Consider the following 12,836-nt stretch of genomic DNA (forward strand, 5'->3'; position numbering starts at 1 on the left):
TATTAGTGGTGGTGGTAATTTTTCCTCCTGTTACTTTGGTACTTTCTCTGGCATCTCATTCAAAATACTTTGAAGTGTTGGAACGGTATGACAGAATTTTGACTGTTCTTAAAACTGTAACCTTAGAAATGTTTGGTAATCGTCATGTATATAGAGAACCCTCCAAAAGTGTAACGTGGAATGCTTTTGTGAAACAAAATACTTCATCTTTAACCAGCATCTGGATACTTTCAAACAACCTTTTGTTTTTCCAAGTTAATCCATGAGCATGTTTGTGTAATATACTAAGTGTATACTGGTTGTGAGTTTATTGTCCTAAGCCCCTGACATGTCTGAAACATTACCTGTGGTTTGGTTTCTTCTTCATCTTTGTAGAAGTAGAGCTGATCTGAGCGCAGCACAAACCAGCGTAGCTGCCAGTTCTTCATGATGCTGCGTTGCTTCTTCAGCCATCCGGCCTTCAGCGCCCCCTCCTGGAGGCTGGGGGAGCCTGGCCTGCACGAGCCTCGCGACACCTCTCCCATCACCATGCTCTTCGACCTGGCTGCAAACAAGTAAAAGCAACACATACAAGATATTTTTATATAAAGACATAGGGCAGATTTGTTATTCCTTCAGTTTGTTGCCTCGCATATTTTCTGCTTCCAAACATGGCAAATTAGATTTTATCTCTCTGTTCTGTAAACTTTATACACACACTTGCTCTGCAGTTTCTCAGACATGACCACTTACAGCCATCTGCCTCAGGGTGCTAGTTCTCTTGTCTGAACGAGGATTGGGACTGCAGACATAAATACTGTAACAACAGAGCAGACACAACAGAGAAGAGAAGAAATGTACACACAGCCGTTCCACACAGCCTCAGGTGACGGGAATGCCCCACTTCAATTTCAGAGGTCCTTGGAAGAGATTGTTTTGCTCTACACCCCGGCAGAGCAGCAGATATAGGACCACATGGGACTGGCTGACTGATTTTGAGCAAACGTGTGAAACCTGAGCTCAGGCAAGGACGGGTTTAAAAGGCAGAGCAGCTATTGAGCTGTGACGCTGCTCAGATTGATCTGTTAAATTGTAGATGAATATGCTTTAAAAATGTCGGTTCTTACCTGATTAAACTATGGATTAGGCCTGAAGCTATAGATTAATTATCAGAATAATTGATTCCAAAAATAGAGTAATCAGATAAAAAAAAAAATAGCACATTCTTCAGATTTTTAATTTAGTCAAGTCTTTTGTATGTAATATTGGAATGGAATTGAAATATGCAAATAAACAGTTAAATTCATTAATAAGTAAGCAGATAAACATTGTATTGCTTAAAATGCAATAATGAACACTTTATCATTTGTAGAAAAGGATGCAATCTGAAGCTTAAAAACAAAATCCTAGCATTGCCAGTGACGGTGAACGTCAACATGGACTTAAAGGATACTGGGGAAAAAAGTAGCTCTGGCTCCAAAACACCTTTTTTGATCATAAATAAAACCTGTAGACCATCTAAATGCCTTCTGGAAAATCCACCTGTCAAACATGTTGGTGGAAGCGTCATGCTGTTTTCCAACCAGAGTGACAATTTGAATTGTTGTATTGTCCTGTTGGGCGTTAGTTATACCCAAAACCTTGTTGATTCCTATAGAAGTGTTTGGATTAGGAAAATATCTTCAGTAACTCAAAATTTTGCATCAAATTATTGTTTTTAGCATTAGTAACAGATCAAAGTTATTGAATGATTTATTAGAACTTCTACAGCTCAATTGTGCAGAAAGCCTCCCTGGTGGTCCATTCTAACACCACGCACACACACACACACGCACACACACACACACACACACACACACACACGCACACACACACACACACACACACACTCTTAGACATGATCAATTTTCAGATGTTGCTAAAGCAACGGATGGAAGAATAGGAAGAAGAAAAATCAATATTTATCCTTTTTAATGACTCTCCTTCCTACGTCCAACATATGTTTAAACCTTAACAGGCGTGACTTATCTGTTTAGAGCTAATCAGAGTGCTGACTCAAAGGACTTGTTGGTGTGATACGCTGGTGTATTTGCAACACTTGAATTATATACAGAATAATTAAAAAGGTTAAGCTGGACTCAGAAATACAATAGACAAAATAATAGAACGGTCTTGGCACTGGTGAAAGTAGTGTCAATTTTCTATTTAAATTAAGCTAAATGCAGTCTAGTAGTAATCTTTGCCCACTGTTAATCAATTGTTACTATGGCAACCTCTAGTGAGGTAGTGATGATTAATGTGCTGGAGGAAGCTACTGGATACCTTCTCTTTATAATGGGTGTGTAATCTCTGTAACGTATAGTCTTTCATTTTACATCTGATATGCTAACTGTAAGGCATTATTATAGCTAGCTTTGCTCAATGGCATAGCATTGTGCTATTTCATAGGAACCGAGATGACCTAAATATGTTTTCAGAGCCTTACAGAAGTATTCTTTTCTTCACATGTTGTTCCAACTTTAATGTAATTTTTTATCTATTTTTTTCTATTAAAAGGCACAAAAGTAAATGTAAAACAAAGGAACACAGGTCAGGGATGCAGCTCTTGGCAACACAACTTTGAGTGGGTTAGAAAGTCGTCTCAATGAATTAGAATTAGCGGTGGGACTGTTGTTTGATGTTGCTTGTGTGTAATATTTGTGGATGTGCCAGAAACATGCAAATGGAAGGGTTCCACCCAGAACATTTGTATGTTTAAAGAAAAAAGTGATTCATGCCTTACAATTTTTAACTCATTAAAAGCAATGTAATTCATAAAGACTAATTCAAGAGTCCCACCCTTAATAGGATATTTTAAAAATATTTGATTTTCAGTAACTTAAGTCAATAAGTGTGACATAGTTTAATTACGCGCACACACGCACACGCACACACACACACACACACACACACACACACACACACACACACACACAAACACACCAAATGCAAGTCACATGTTTCAGATTATTTGAAGAAAGTGGAATTTACTACCATTTTACAATTATTCATTACACAATCATTTGTGTTGATCTATCACAAAGTCCTGTGGAGGTAAAAACATTTTTTCTCATGCTTGAAATGTGTCTGGACACCTTCACTGGGTGTGAGTACAACACTCAGTAAATGAACAATCTTAGTTCATATGATGCTTGAATAATTGAGTCAGGAATATGTCATGTCATTTAATAAACTAATAAGAATTTTGTTTAACTCTTAAAATTGGGAACAACAAGAAACACAAGTCTTGCATCCTCTTTGCTTAAACAAACAAATAAAACTTAACAGTCTCCCCAAAATTGCGTAAGCTTGTGGTGCGAAAAGTTATAATGAACACTGTCCCTTTACCGAGGTGTTTCTCCTATAATTCCAGCCTTACCGACATCTTTATTCTTCCCTCTCTGCATTGTCACGCTCCGTTTCTCCTACTTGAAATTTAATTACTTTCCCTTCTTATGCTCAGCCACTCGGGTCTATTCAAAGCCCCCTTAAGAGCCCATCAACTTCTCTAGCAGCACCGTTCTTAAGGAAACATATTAGTTCTTGTATTATGGGCAAACTCTCATTGGCCAACTGTTTTAAATGTGTAAATAAATAAATGTTTCATTTTTATGAGAGCAGTGTCACATATAAGCATAATAAAGCAGGTTTCACTCTTTGCTGTTGCTAATTTACATTTAAATTAGTTTTGTCTTTCCATGGTGGCCCATAGTACAGTAGACAGCACAAGTCCCTGTGTAATAGGGACTTTTATCATTTATGAAATGATTCCCCGTTGCCTTGGCTCTTGATAATTGCATTCCAAGTTAGATGGAGGACTATTTCCCTCCAATAAAAACCAATAAAACAAATAATCAGCAAAGACATAAAAAATACACCAAAGAATACCTGAGCAACTTGATTGTTACCAAGACACTGGAGCTGAACTGAATGAACATTATGTGGTGTCCATACCTATTGGCAGCTCTGATAAAGTTAAAAGAAAACTTTAAATTAAATGAATCTTTTATCAGATGAGTAGAATTTCACTTCAAAAAAACTTTTAGGCACCCTGTTGCTATTGTTTCCAAAATGTCTCATTTGCCAATCGTCCAGAGTTCTAGGTCCTCTCTAAAGCATGCTGCTAATTAGTATACTCCAAAAGTCTTCTGTAGGGTTTAGATCAGAGGAGTGAGAAGGCATATTTTGGTTTTCTTCTGGTGAACTATTCCTGTGTTTTGGACCATTTTCCTGCTGAAAGACTCAGTGATGATAGTTTTTAACTTTTCTGGCAAGACAAACAGGCCCAGAGTATCAGATTCTCCACCTTACCTAACTGTTCTTACCAGGTCCTTTTCTAGACACTCGTCTTTTGATTGACACCAAACATACTGGGAGTGTATCTAACAGAAAAGCTACATTTTAATGTCTATTGAGCTTGAACTGTTTGTTGCTGGAAAGCCTGAGCTTATGATGATGTCATACTGTTTCCTGTTTTGGTTTGCATCTGTTACATGGGCCTGAATGGTGAGAATTTGGTGGAATATAGTCTTTGCATCTTGGAAGTATGTGTGATGCTTTTGAATCACTACACTCTGAATAGAGCATGTGTATTGGGATAAAGGTTGTGCAATTCAATATTCTACAGCACAGCACAGAGTATGTTACCTTTACCACGACTTAGCAGAGTTTAAAAATGTATATATATTTAGGGATGAATGTGGAAACTGATTTCCAATAGGGGTGAACACATAGTCAGCATTGATTTCCTTAGTTTTAGGAACTCTGTGATTGGCCGATACTTGCGTGTGAAGCTGATCTTACCCACAAATCTTATCTGCCTCTGCAAAGGTCTAAAATCAACCACTGTCATCTTCTGCTCTGCTTTAAGAGAGGTTTGACCAATAGACCGACCCACCAAGTCATGTCTGCACATTTACAGTCACCCTACTGTTACCAACTTGGCAATTTTTCTTACTATTTTTAGCAACATTTCAGACAAAAAAATCTATCAGAATCAGCAGGGCAGACTTTTCAAAGGTTGTGATCACGATCGGTCAGAAAACTGTCAATGCACTGCTAATTTTCGTTTTTCCAAAGTCTACAAGTGACTTTTACCAAGTTCAAGTCATGTCTCAAATAAGTTCCGCTTATCCTTTTTGAGAGGATAAGCGGAACTAGGGCTCAAGTCTCTAAAAACAGTGGGAAGTCTTAAGTATGGTCAAATATTAGGAAGCTACAGCTAACTTGGACAGGTGAGACATGCAATGAACCAATAATAGCAGATGATCCACAAAACAACTCTGTTCAATAAATTAAGTGCATCCTTCAATAGGAAACTATGCAGCAATCCAAATGTCTGCACTGTACATACTGGTTTGCATTGACTCTTGATTACATTTGATAAAGTTTGTCAATCAGTCAACCTTTACTTATAGAGCACTTTACAGACCCAAAGTCTGTAAAGTGCTGTACAAGTTCATAAAATAAAACCTGACCAATAAAAACACAAATACCATAAAACAGATCATCTAAAAAGGAGCCAAAAAATAGAGTTATAGGCCATGAGGTTAAGTGAATCATGAGTCTTTACAATCAAGTCTAAGTCAAGTCCAAATTCTTCTGAACTCAAACTCGAGTCCAAACCTGAAACTTGACACCATCTGTGTTTTCTGATGCCCCTTTGCTGCAAAAGCTTTTTTCATACACTGTTTTGTTATCTAGATATATCTGTTGCTCAAAGGCTTAATGCCCAAACAAATATCTATAGTTCTTGGCTTACATTGCTGTCCTACTGCCAGAACCTTGAAATTAGCAAATGGATTTTTAGGGCAGTTTTCTTATCAAGACCATTTCATTACCATGTTTGTACACATGGTCCACGCATAGTAAAACAAGCACTACTAAACTTTCAGCCATGTTCCCTTACTATGATTGTTACCTTCCCCACCCCAGTCGGCCCATCCATTTATCTCCCCTTCATCACACCCCCTTCATTGTTTCATCTCTCCTCAGGATCCACACAAAATACCTCCTTTGTTCAACACGTGAGCCACGAGGATCATAGCCTGAGTGGAACATACTGGATGATTCACCCCTGAGTCACAACTGATTTTTAATTCTGCATGTTTGTGTGTGCCAAGCCTGACTGCCCACTCCACAAATTTGGACCTTCTATTCAGAGTGATTCAGACCTTCCTTGGGTTTTGGGTGGAACTGTTCTGTGGTTACTTCTGCAACAATGAACTACAACTCTGAAAGGGAGGCACTTTTATTGTAGGAACAGCTTTTGGGCACAATCACAGCAATTCTGTGAAACATGTCCTCAACAGCAAATTAAGGATGGGTCGAGTCAAAGGCTCTGCTTCATCCTGGACTGCAAACAGTCCAGTCATCCTGGACTGTTTGCAGATGTACTTACTCTAGGCCTAGATTTGCCCTCCCAGGAATGATTTATGCATATGTGCAATGATTTTTCAGGGTTTGTAATTGTAGGTAGGGAGTGCAACATCCAGGAATAACAGATGAACTCTTCCAAAATAGTGTGTCAAAACCAACAGAGGCAAAACCTCCACTAAAACCCTGAGGGTGTGATCTGATGTTTAGCATCAAGAGGTTGCAGCAGCAGATCCTTTAAGTCCAATGAAAGAGCGCAGATTAATGTCCCCAGTTTTGCTCTGCACAGTAATCTGCTCAGAGGCCAACAGTATATTCACATCAAACTGTTTTGTATGCCACACTGAGCTGATAAGGTTGAGAATAGGCACAGTCACAAGGACTGCAACAAGCCTGCTGCACTAAGAGGCGGTGGATGTCCTGGTGAAGAAGAAACTTACTAGTAATATTCTGATTATGTAAAATGAAGGAATTTGTCAGAAGAAATTTAGGCAGTCGGTACTCAATAGTTGGCTGACTGTTTCATAACTACACTGGCAGACTGCATTATTGGTCAAATAAACTAAAGCTAACTAGCTAACTGAATGACAAAGGCCTAGGCCTGTCACAATGAGCAATAAATTAATTAATTGCTTGATAAATTAAAACGGTTAAAACGAGCGTAATAATTTTCAGTTGCACTATTTATTTTTCTTTTTTCTCTCTTTCTACCAGAAACTTAAGTCTCCAGTCAGGTGCTTTGGTCTCGATTAACTCCCCCCCACACACACATCACGCACTTTTTTTTTGGACAGTTTTTGTTTAGAGACTTCATTATTCGTTATATTGTTTATATTTTATACATTTTTTGATATTTAAAATGTCTTCCAGTTCCAGTGTTAAGTGTTCATTACAATTTAAAGATTATTGATCTTTGAAAATGTGTTCTTGCATTATTATGCCATTACATCATATAGCTTGAAACATGGTTTCAAAATGGCATTATCATTTATCCAGCCCATCCTTACCTGGGTTATGCTTGACCTCTGTGCTACCACAGCATCCCGACATGGAATTTTTAATAGTTTGTTTTCCCACAAATGCATTTCTCAAATCTAAAACTGATTTTGGGTCAGTTTAAGTTGTGACATGGGTATCAATGGCCTGGACCTGCTTGTCCAGTGCCTCCCACAAATGTTTGATTTTGATCAACACTTCATTGTTATACAGTTCAAACCATTTCTGATTCATTGACTGTGTGGTAAAATCCTTTTCTAATCAGGAGACCATAGCCATCAGGGAAGATCACTTGTACCCTAACTGGCATCCTGCTATGCAGCTCCGTATAGAACAAACTGATATTGTGTTCTGTCATCTATTCATCAGAACCAGCAAAGACTTTTTCCGAAGTTTGAACTACAGTAGGTAGTCTGTTGGATTGGACTACAAAAGCCAGCTTTCACAACCCTCATGCTTCCAGGATTAGTTGGAATATGGATTTTATTGCCCTCAGTTCATTGAGTTTCTAGTTTTTCATGCTCCTATCTTCATTCCAGCCTCTCCTTGCGTTTTCTCTCTTGTTCCTCTTCACCTCTCAATGTATCTTTGCAGTTCATCTGTACTTACCTGCCTGCCACCTATCATTTATTCCTTTTGCTTGAGGTTTCTCTCTACAACACATCATGACGCACACAACAATCCTGGCCACCTGTGACCCAGTCGTTGGTTCATGGACAACTGTTAAAAGATTCTGACCACTGCAGATAAGTTGCAGTTTCGGAGATACTTTGACCCAGTCATCCAGCCTTCAAAATTTGCTCAGTGTTTGTGAAAACACGTCTGACAATTTAATTCTACCAACATGTTTTAATATTGTCTTCCTCCCACAACCCAAAAACACGACTATTGGGTTGATTGGTTTCTCTAAATTTCTCTTCGGAGAGAGTCTGTTTTTCTATAGTTGTCGTGTCTCTTTGTTGCCTTGTGATGGGCTGCTGACTTCTTGCCAATGGTCGCTGAAGATGGTCACCGACAAAACTGTTAAGTAATTTGGTGTGGGTAGAGAGTCAATGGACCTTTTGCCGATGGAAGTGACCTCACAAGGTTTTAACATCAGTGCATTTATATAGAGTATCCAAACCAGGATTTCTTTTGTACTTTTGCCCTGAAGTTGTGACTTTTGCCAATCTTCTCAATCTTAAAACTGACTATAGATGTGTACAAATGGTCTTCAGTGGTTGACTAATCATAAAGCCAAAAACCATTGGCTGTGTTTGATGCATGTATAAAATATACCACTATTAAACAGACTGCAAGATGCATCACCTAGCAATCATTTTCAAACCTCTTTAATGCACTACCAGATTCACTAAGACATGGGTGATTAGAGCATTTCTCCATGTTAAATTTATTATGGCTAGTTTGAGATTCTATATTGGTTCTGTTCTACAGTAATTTTTTTAATTCTCAATTATTCGATCAGTTTCTGAACTGGCAGCCGCAGAGCAACTGGACTCATTTGTGGCACATGAGAATCTGTTGCCATGTGCACAAATGGTCATCCACATGCTTACAACAAAACCCAAATGTTATGATATCTGATGCAACATTTCTGCATGCTTTAGGTCTCTACAGTCCCACCTCATACATCATGGAGTTGTATATTTATCACCAGCAGTAAATGGCTTCTATGCACACCAGAGACCTGAATCTCCATTAGTAACTTAAAGTGGGTTCTCTACAAAGGCTACAGAAAATGACACAGAAAGCTGCATTGCATATATGGATGCACATACACACAGCTGTTCACATTGGCATGGTGGAGGAATTTAATTTGGCTAATCTAGTTGTTGTTCGGTGATTTATGGCTTGGGGAAACCGGCGGAGAGAGTTTACAGGTGCATCAGACTGGAACATCCAGCTATCTCATACTGATTAATGCATGTGTTGCCCGTGTGTGCGTGTGTGTTTCTGTTGTGTGTGGCATCAACCCTTGACTTTCTGGAGGTGTGGCAGTTGACATACATGCCTGTTATGTGAAACCTGCAATGAAGTGGAACAGATCTGCAGCAGTGAGTGTGTGCATTAAATCATCCCCCACATCCACATTATCTGTGTGATATTTATTTATTAATTTACTTATTTTTAAATCCACACTCTTGCTTACAGTACCCAGATCCGTCAGTTTTCAGTCACATGCCTCGGAAAAAACAAAGTCAGCGTGGTGCTGCACTGTAACGCTTTGATCATAAAACCATGGAAACGTAGATCAAACACGCAGTGTGAGGGAGAAGCAGCTGATATGTGGGCAATTACAGCTGCTGCTTCATTCCTGGTGCCAGCCACTGCACCACGAAGCCCATTACAGCTTCAAAATGTTGACATTTGAAGAGATTACTGAAACCACAGCAGTGGGATGTTTTTTCTCTCCAATGTAGGATAGGGCTGTTGTTGATTAAAATAAACCTCTATGGACCATTTGTCTCAAACTATTCTGAGATCTTAACAATGTTTCTAAAAAAGTGATTCTGAAGTGATTCAAAAGTGATTCTGACACAAGCCTTAGCTAGTTATTTTCTGTTACACGAAAATGTTTTTTTTCATTTAAACCTTTTTTTTTTTTAGCTATAAATAAACACTAAAGACAGAATAAGATGATTACACCAATTTATACAAACAGTATCTACCAAGCCAGCTAAAAGTTAATTAGCTAGCTGGCAAACCAGAAAGCTGTCTGGGAAGCTAGATGACTAATTATATCGATGTTTGACCCAATAATCCATAATAAAACATAATATGGTTAAATTATTGTAGTCTAATCTACCACAAATGGAATAGAAGTTATTTTTAATGGTAGTACCATCGTTATTTAATATAGTAAACATAAAACAAGCCAGCACTGTCTGCGCAAGCCATGTTGAGCCATATTTCTAGATTTTGTACTGCTAACCTAAAAATTAACGTTGGCAGTTTTTTTTTTCAGCTAAAATTTGTTTTCACTTATTTAAAACTTTAGCTTCAAATATATTTTCACCCAACTGAGCAGTTTTTTTTCTCTTGATGGGTATCTTAAAAAGATAACATTGTAAAAGGAGTATGGATTGTGAATATATTTGCATGTTATTTAAAAAAAATAATGTTGCTTGTGTTTGATCAACCAGAGAGGAAACACTACTCCACTATTGATCAGCCTCCACTGGCTGGCAGATACCCTGTTTGCAAAATTCCAAATTTATTTGTGGGGAAAAAAGATACAATTTTGATATTTTCTTCCATCATTAAAACCACTTTACATTTAGACAACCAAAAATAATGCCAGTCAAACCTAGACTAAAATATTCTGCTCTAAGTACTACAGACTCTTTGAAGCTCCGGTTATGATTTGTGATACTGATACTGATTTTATACCTAAAATCTCTGGTACTCTTGGGAGTCCAGTATTGTGTATCGTGTCATTAGCTGGATATGTTGTTGTGTCTTTAGTACGCAGCTCCACAATCAAAATAAAAATGTTTTAAAACCAATATTTAGAGTTTAAAGAGGTGAAAAGAGCCCATTCAACCTCCTAGGTAATAAATATTCCACCATCTTCCCTTTAACGTCGATATCAGATAATTACACGGTTACTCTTACATCTTTTCCTTGACGTTTTTGACGTGACATCGTAAGCGGTTCAATTACTTACCAGCACGTGCTCTGTGGTTAGCGCTCTGAACTGCTCTGACCCCTGCCTCAGCAGGCGTTACTCCCTGCTACGTCTGTCACACACTCGCTTTTTCATGCGCCTCAGCAAATGTGGCGCTGTCAGCGCACGGACTGCAGTTTACCAGAGCGACGCGGTAGATGCTTCTCTGGCAGAATCGCACCAACGTTTTAATCCGTTTGCTTTCGCTACGTTAGAAATAAAGCAAGGAGATAATTAAGTTACTGAACTTCGAAAAAAAAGAGTGAATACTTGCGGATTGTTATTTAAACACATGGTAAGTTGTTAAGCAACTTATTTTAGTTTTATGTAATTGAGCCATGATGTCTAAAATCACTTTGCGCATTTATGCAAATATGATTTAATCCACTTTGTCACCAATTTTACACACTACAGCGGACGGTTTGATCATCACGCTCCCATTCGTGATGAGGACCTATTCATTTCAACTTAATCTGATCCAGCTGTATAATTGTCGTCATGGAGATTAGTGCCAAGAGAGGAAGGAAGAAAGACGGAAGGAAGACTTGCATCCACACGCTTTATTAATAAATCCATCGCCAGGGACACACACACACACGCGTGTTTTGGTGTGTGACAGCAAACTCGTGGTGCTGATGGAACCAGAGATGCTGCTCTCTCCCTGTAAAACACACACACGCACACGCGTACACATACTAGCAGCAGCATCCAGCTGGAGTAAAACGCAAATGCAAATCAGGAGGTTTCCTGATTTGTATTTGCGTGGGCAGGAGAAAATGTGACAACTGAAAGTGTTTCTGCAGCTGCAGTTTCATCTTAATTTAAACTGTTTTCACAAAACACGTAAAAGTTGCATGAAAATCTGTGCGTCTGACTCGTTTGAACCAACTGAGCGCAGAGCAGACGGTGATGCTGCAGCTGTCAGGGAAGGGAAGGGAAAAGCGACCTACCTCTCCTGGTCTGTCTGATCTTTGGGCTCAGCATGGTTGTCATCGCTCTCCCCTCGGCATATTCTCGTACATCCACACACACACACACACACACACCCCACCCCTGCCTTGCCTCTTTCCTCTTCTTCTTCTCCTCTTCTGACCTTCTGCAGTGCGGCCGGCTGCTAGGGGGTTGGGTGAACCGTGGCGAGGGGAGGAGAATGGAAAGAAAACGGGGGTGGTGAGGGAAGGAAGGAGGAGGAACTACAGCTTTTTTTTTTTGCCCACACCCAGTGGTCCTCCGCCCCTCCCTGTTACATTATTCATAGCTTTACATCCCCGCCTGTGGGAAGTGAGGAAGGGTCCACCACCGACAAAATGTGCACACATGCAAAGGTCTAGATTTCTTTTCTATTCATTTGCCAGGTGTCTCCTCCCTTCCTCTCCATCTACCTCTGAACCCAAATCCATCCTCATCTTTAACCGTGCCTCGGTTTTGTTTTAGCCGGAGAACCTTCACTTCAGGACAAGAGCAAACGCCGGCTTAGACAATATGTCGTAATTAGAGCCTCCCGGCGTTCCTATGGGACGTCTCTGAACAACCGGGAGGGCAGAGGGAAAAAAATGGTCCCCTCCAGCAGCTTCCTGTCACCTTGAGCTGCAGCAGCCGGTAATTAACTGAAGAAACTGAGAGGAAGGGCTGAGCTTAGAAATAAGAGGAGCGTAGAGAAATCAATAATTTCACCAACTTTAATACGCTAAATTTTAGTTGAAAAGTAGTTTTTCAGTTAAATGCATACCATGTAGAGCAAATAAACACAAATTACGTGTTCTGGAGACTATATGTTTTA

General features: G+C 39.3%; 1 protein-coding gene across 1 annotated transcript; it reads right to left on the minus strand.

Annotated features, from left to right (window-relative positions):
- Window positions 1-269: 269 nt before the first annotated feature.
- On the minus strand, window positions 270-12,213 carry LOC106955069 (rho GTPase-activating protein 22). The gene is made up of 2 exons (XM_015045027.1): window positions 12,007-12,213; window positions 270-544 (listed from the first exon to the last, which is right to left on the minus strand). The coding sequence occupies exons 1-2, from the start codon at window positions 12,047-12,049 to the stop codon at window positions 285-287; spliced, it is 303 nt and encodes a 100-aa protein (XP_014900513.1). The 5' UTR covers window positions 12,050-12,213; the 3' UTR covers window positions 270-284.
- Between the last annotated feature and the right edge of the window lie 623 nt (window positions 12,214-12,836).

The sequence above is a fragment of the Poecilia latipinna genome, unplaced genomic scaffold (genome assembly GCF_001443285.1).
Source record: "Poecilia latipinna isolate Pla-1442-1.1 unplaced genomic scaffold, P_latipinna-1.0 Scaffold702, whole genome shotgun sequence".
In the NCBI taxonomy this organism is placed as follows: domain Eukaryota; kingdom Metazoa; phylum Chordata; class Actinopteri; order Cyprinodontiformes; family Poeciliidae; genus Poecilia; species Poecilia latipinna.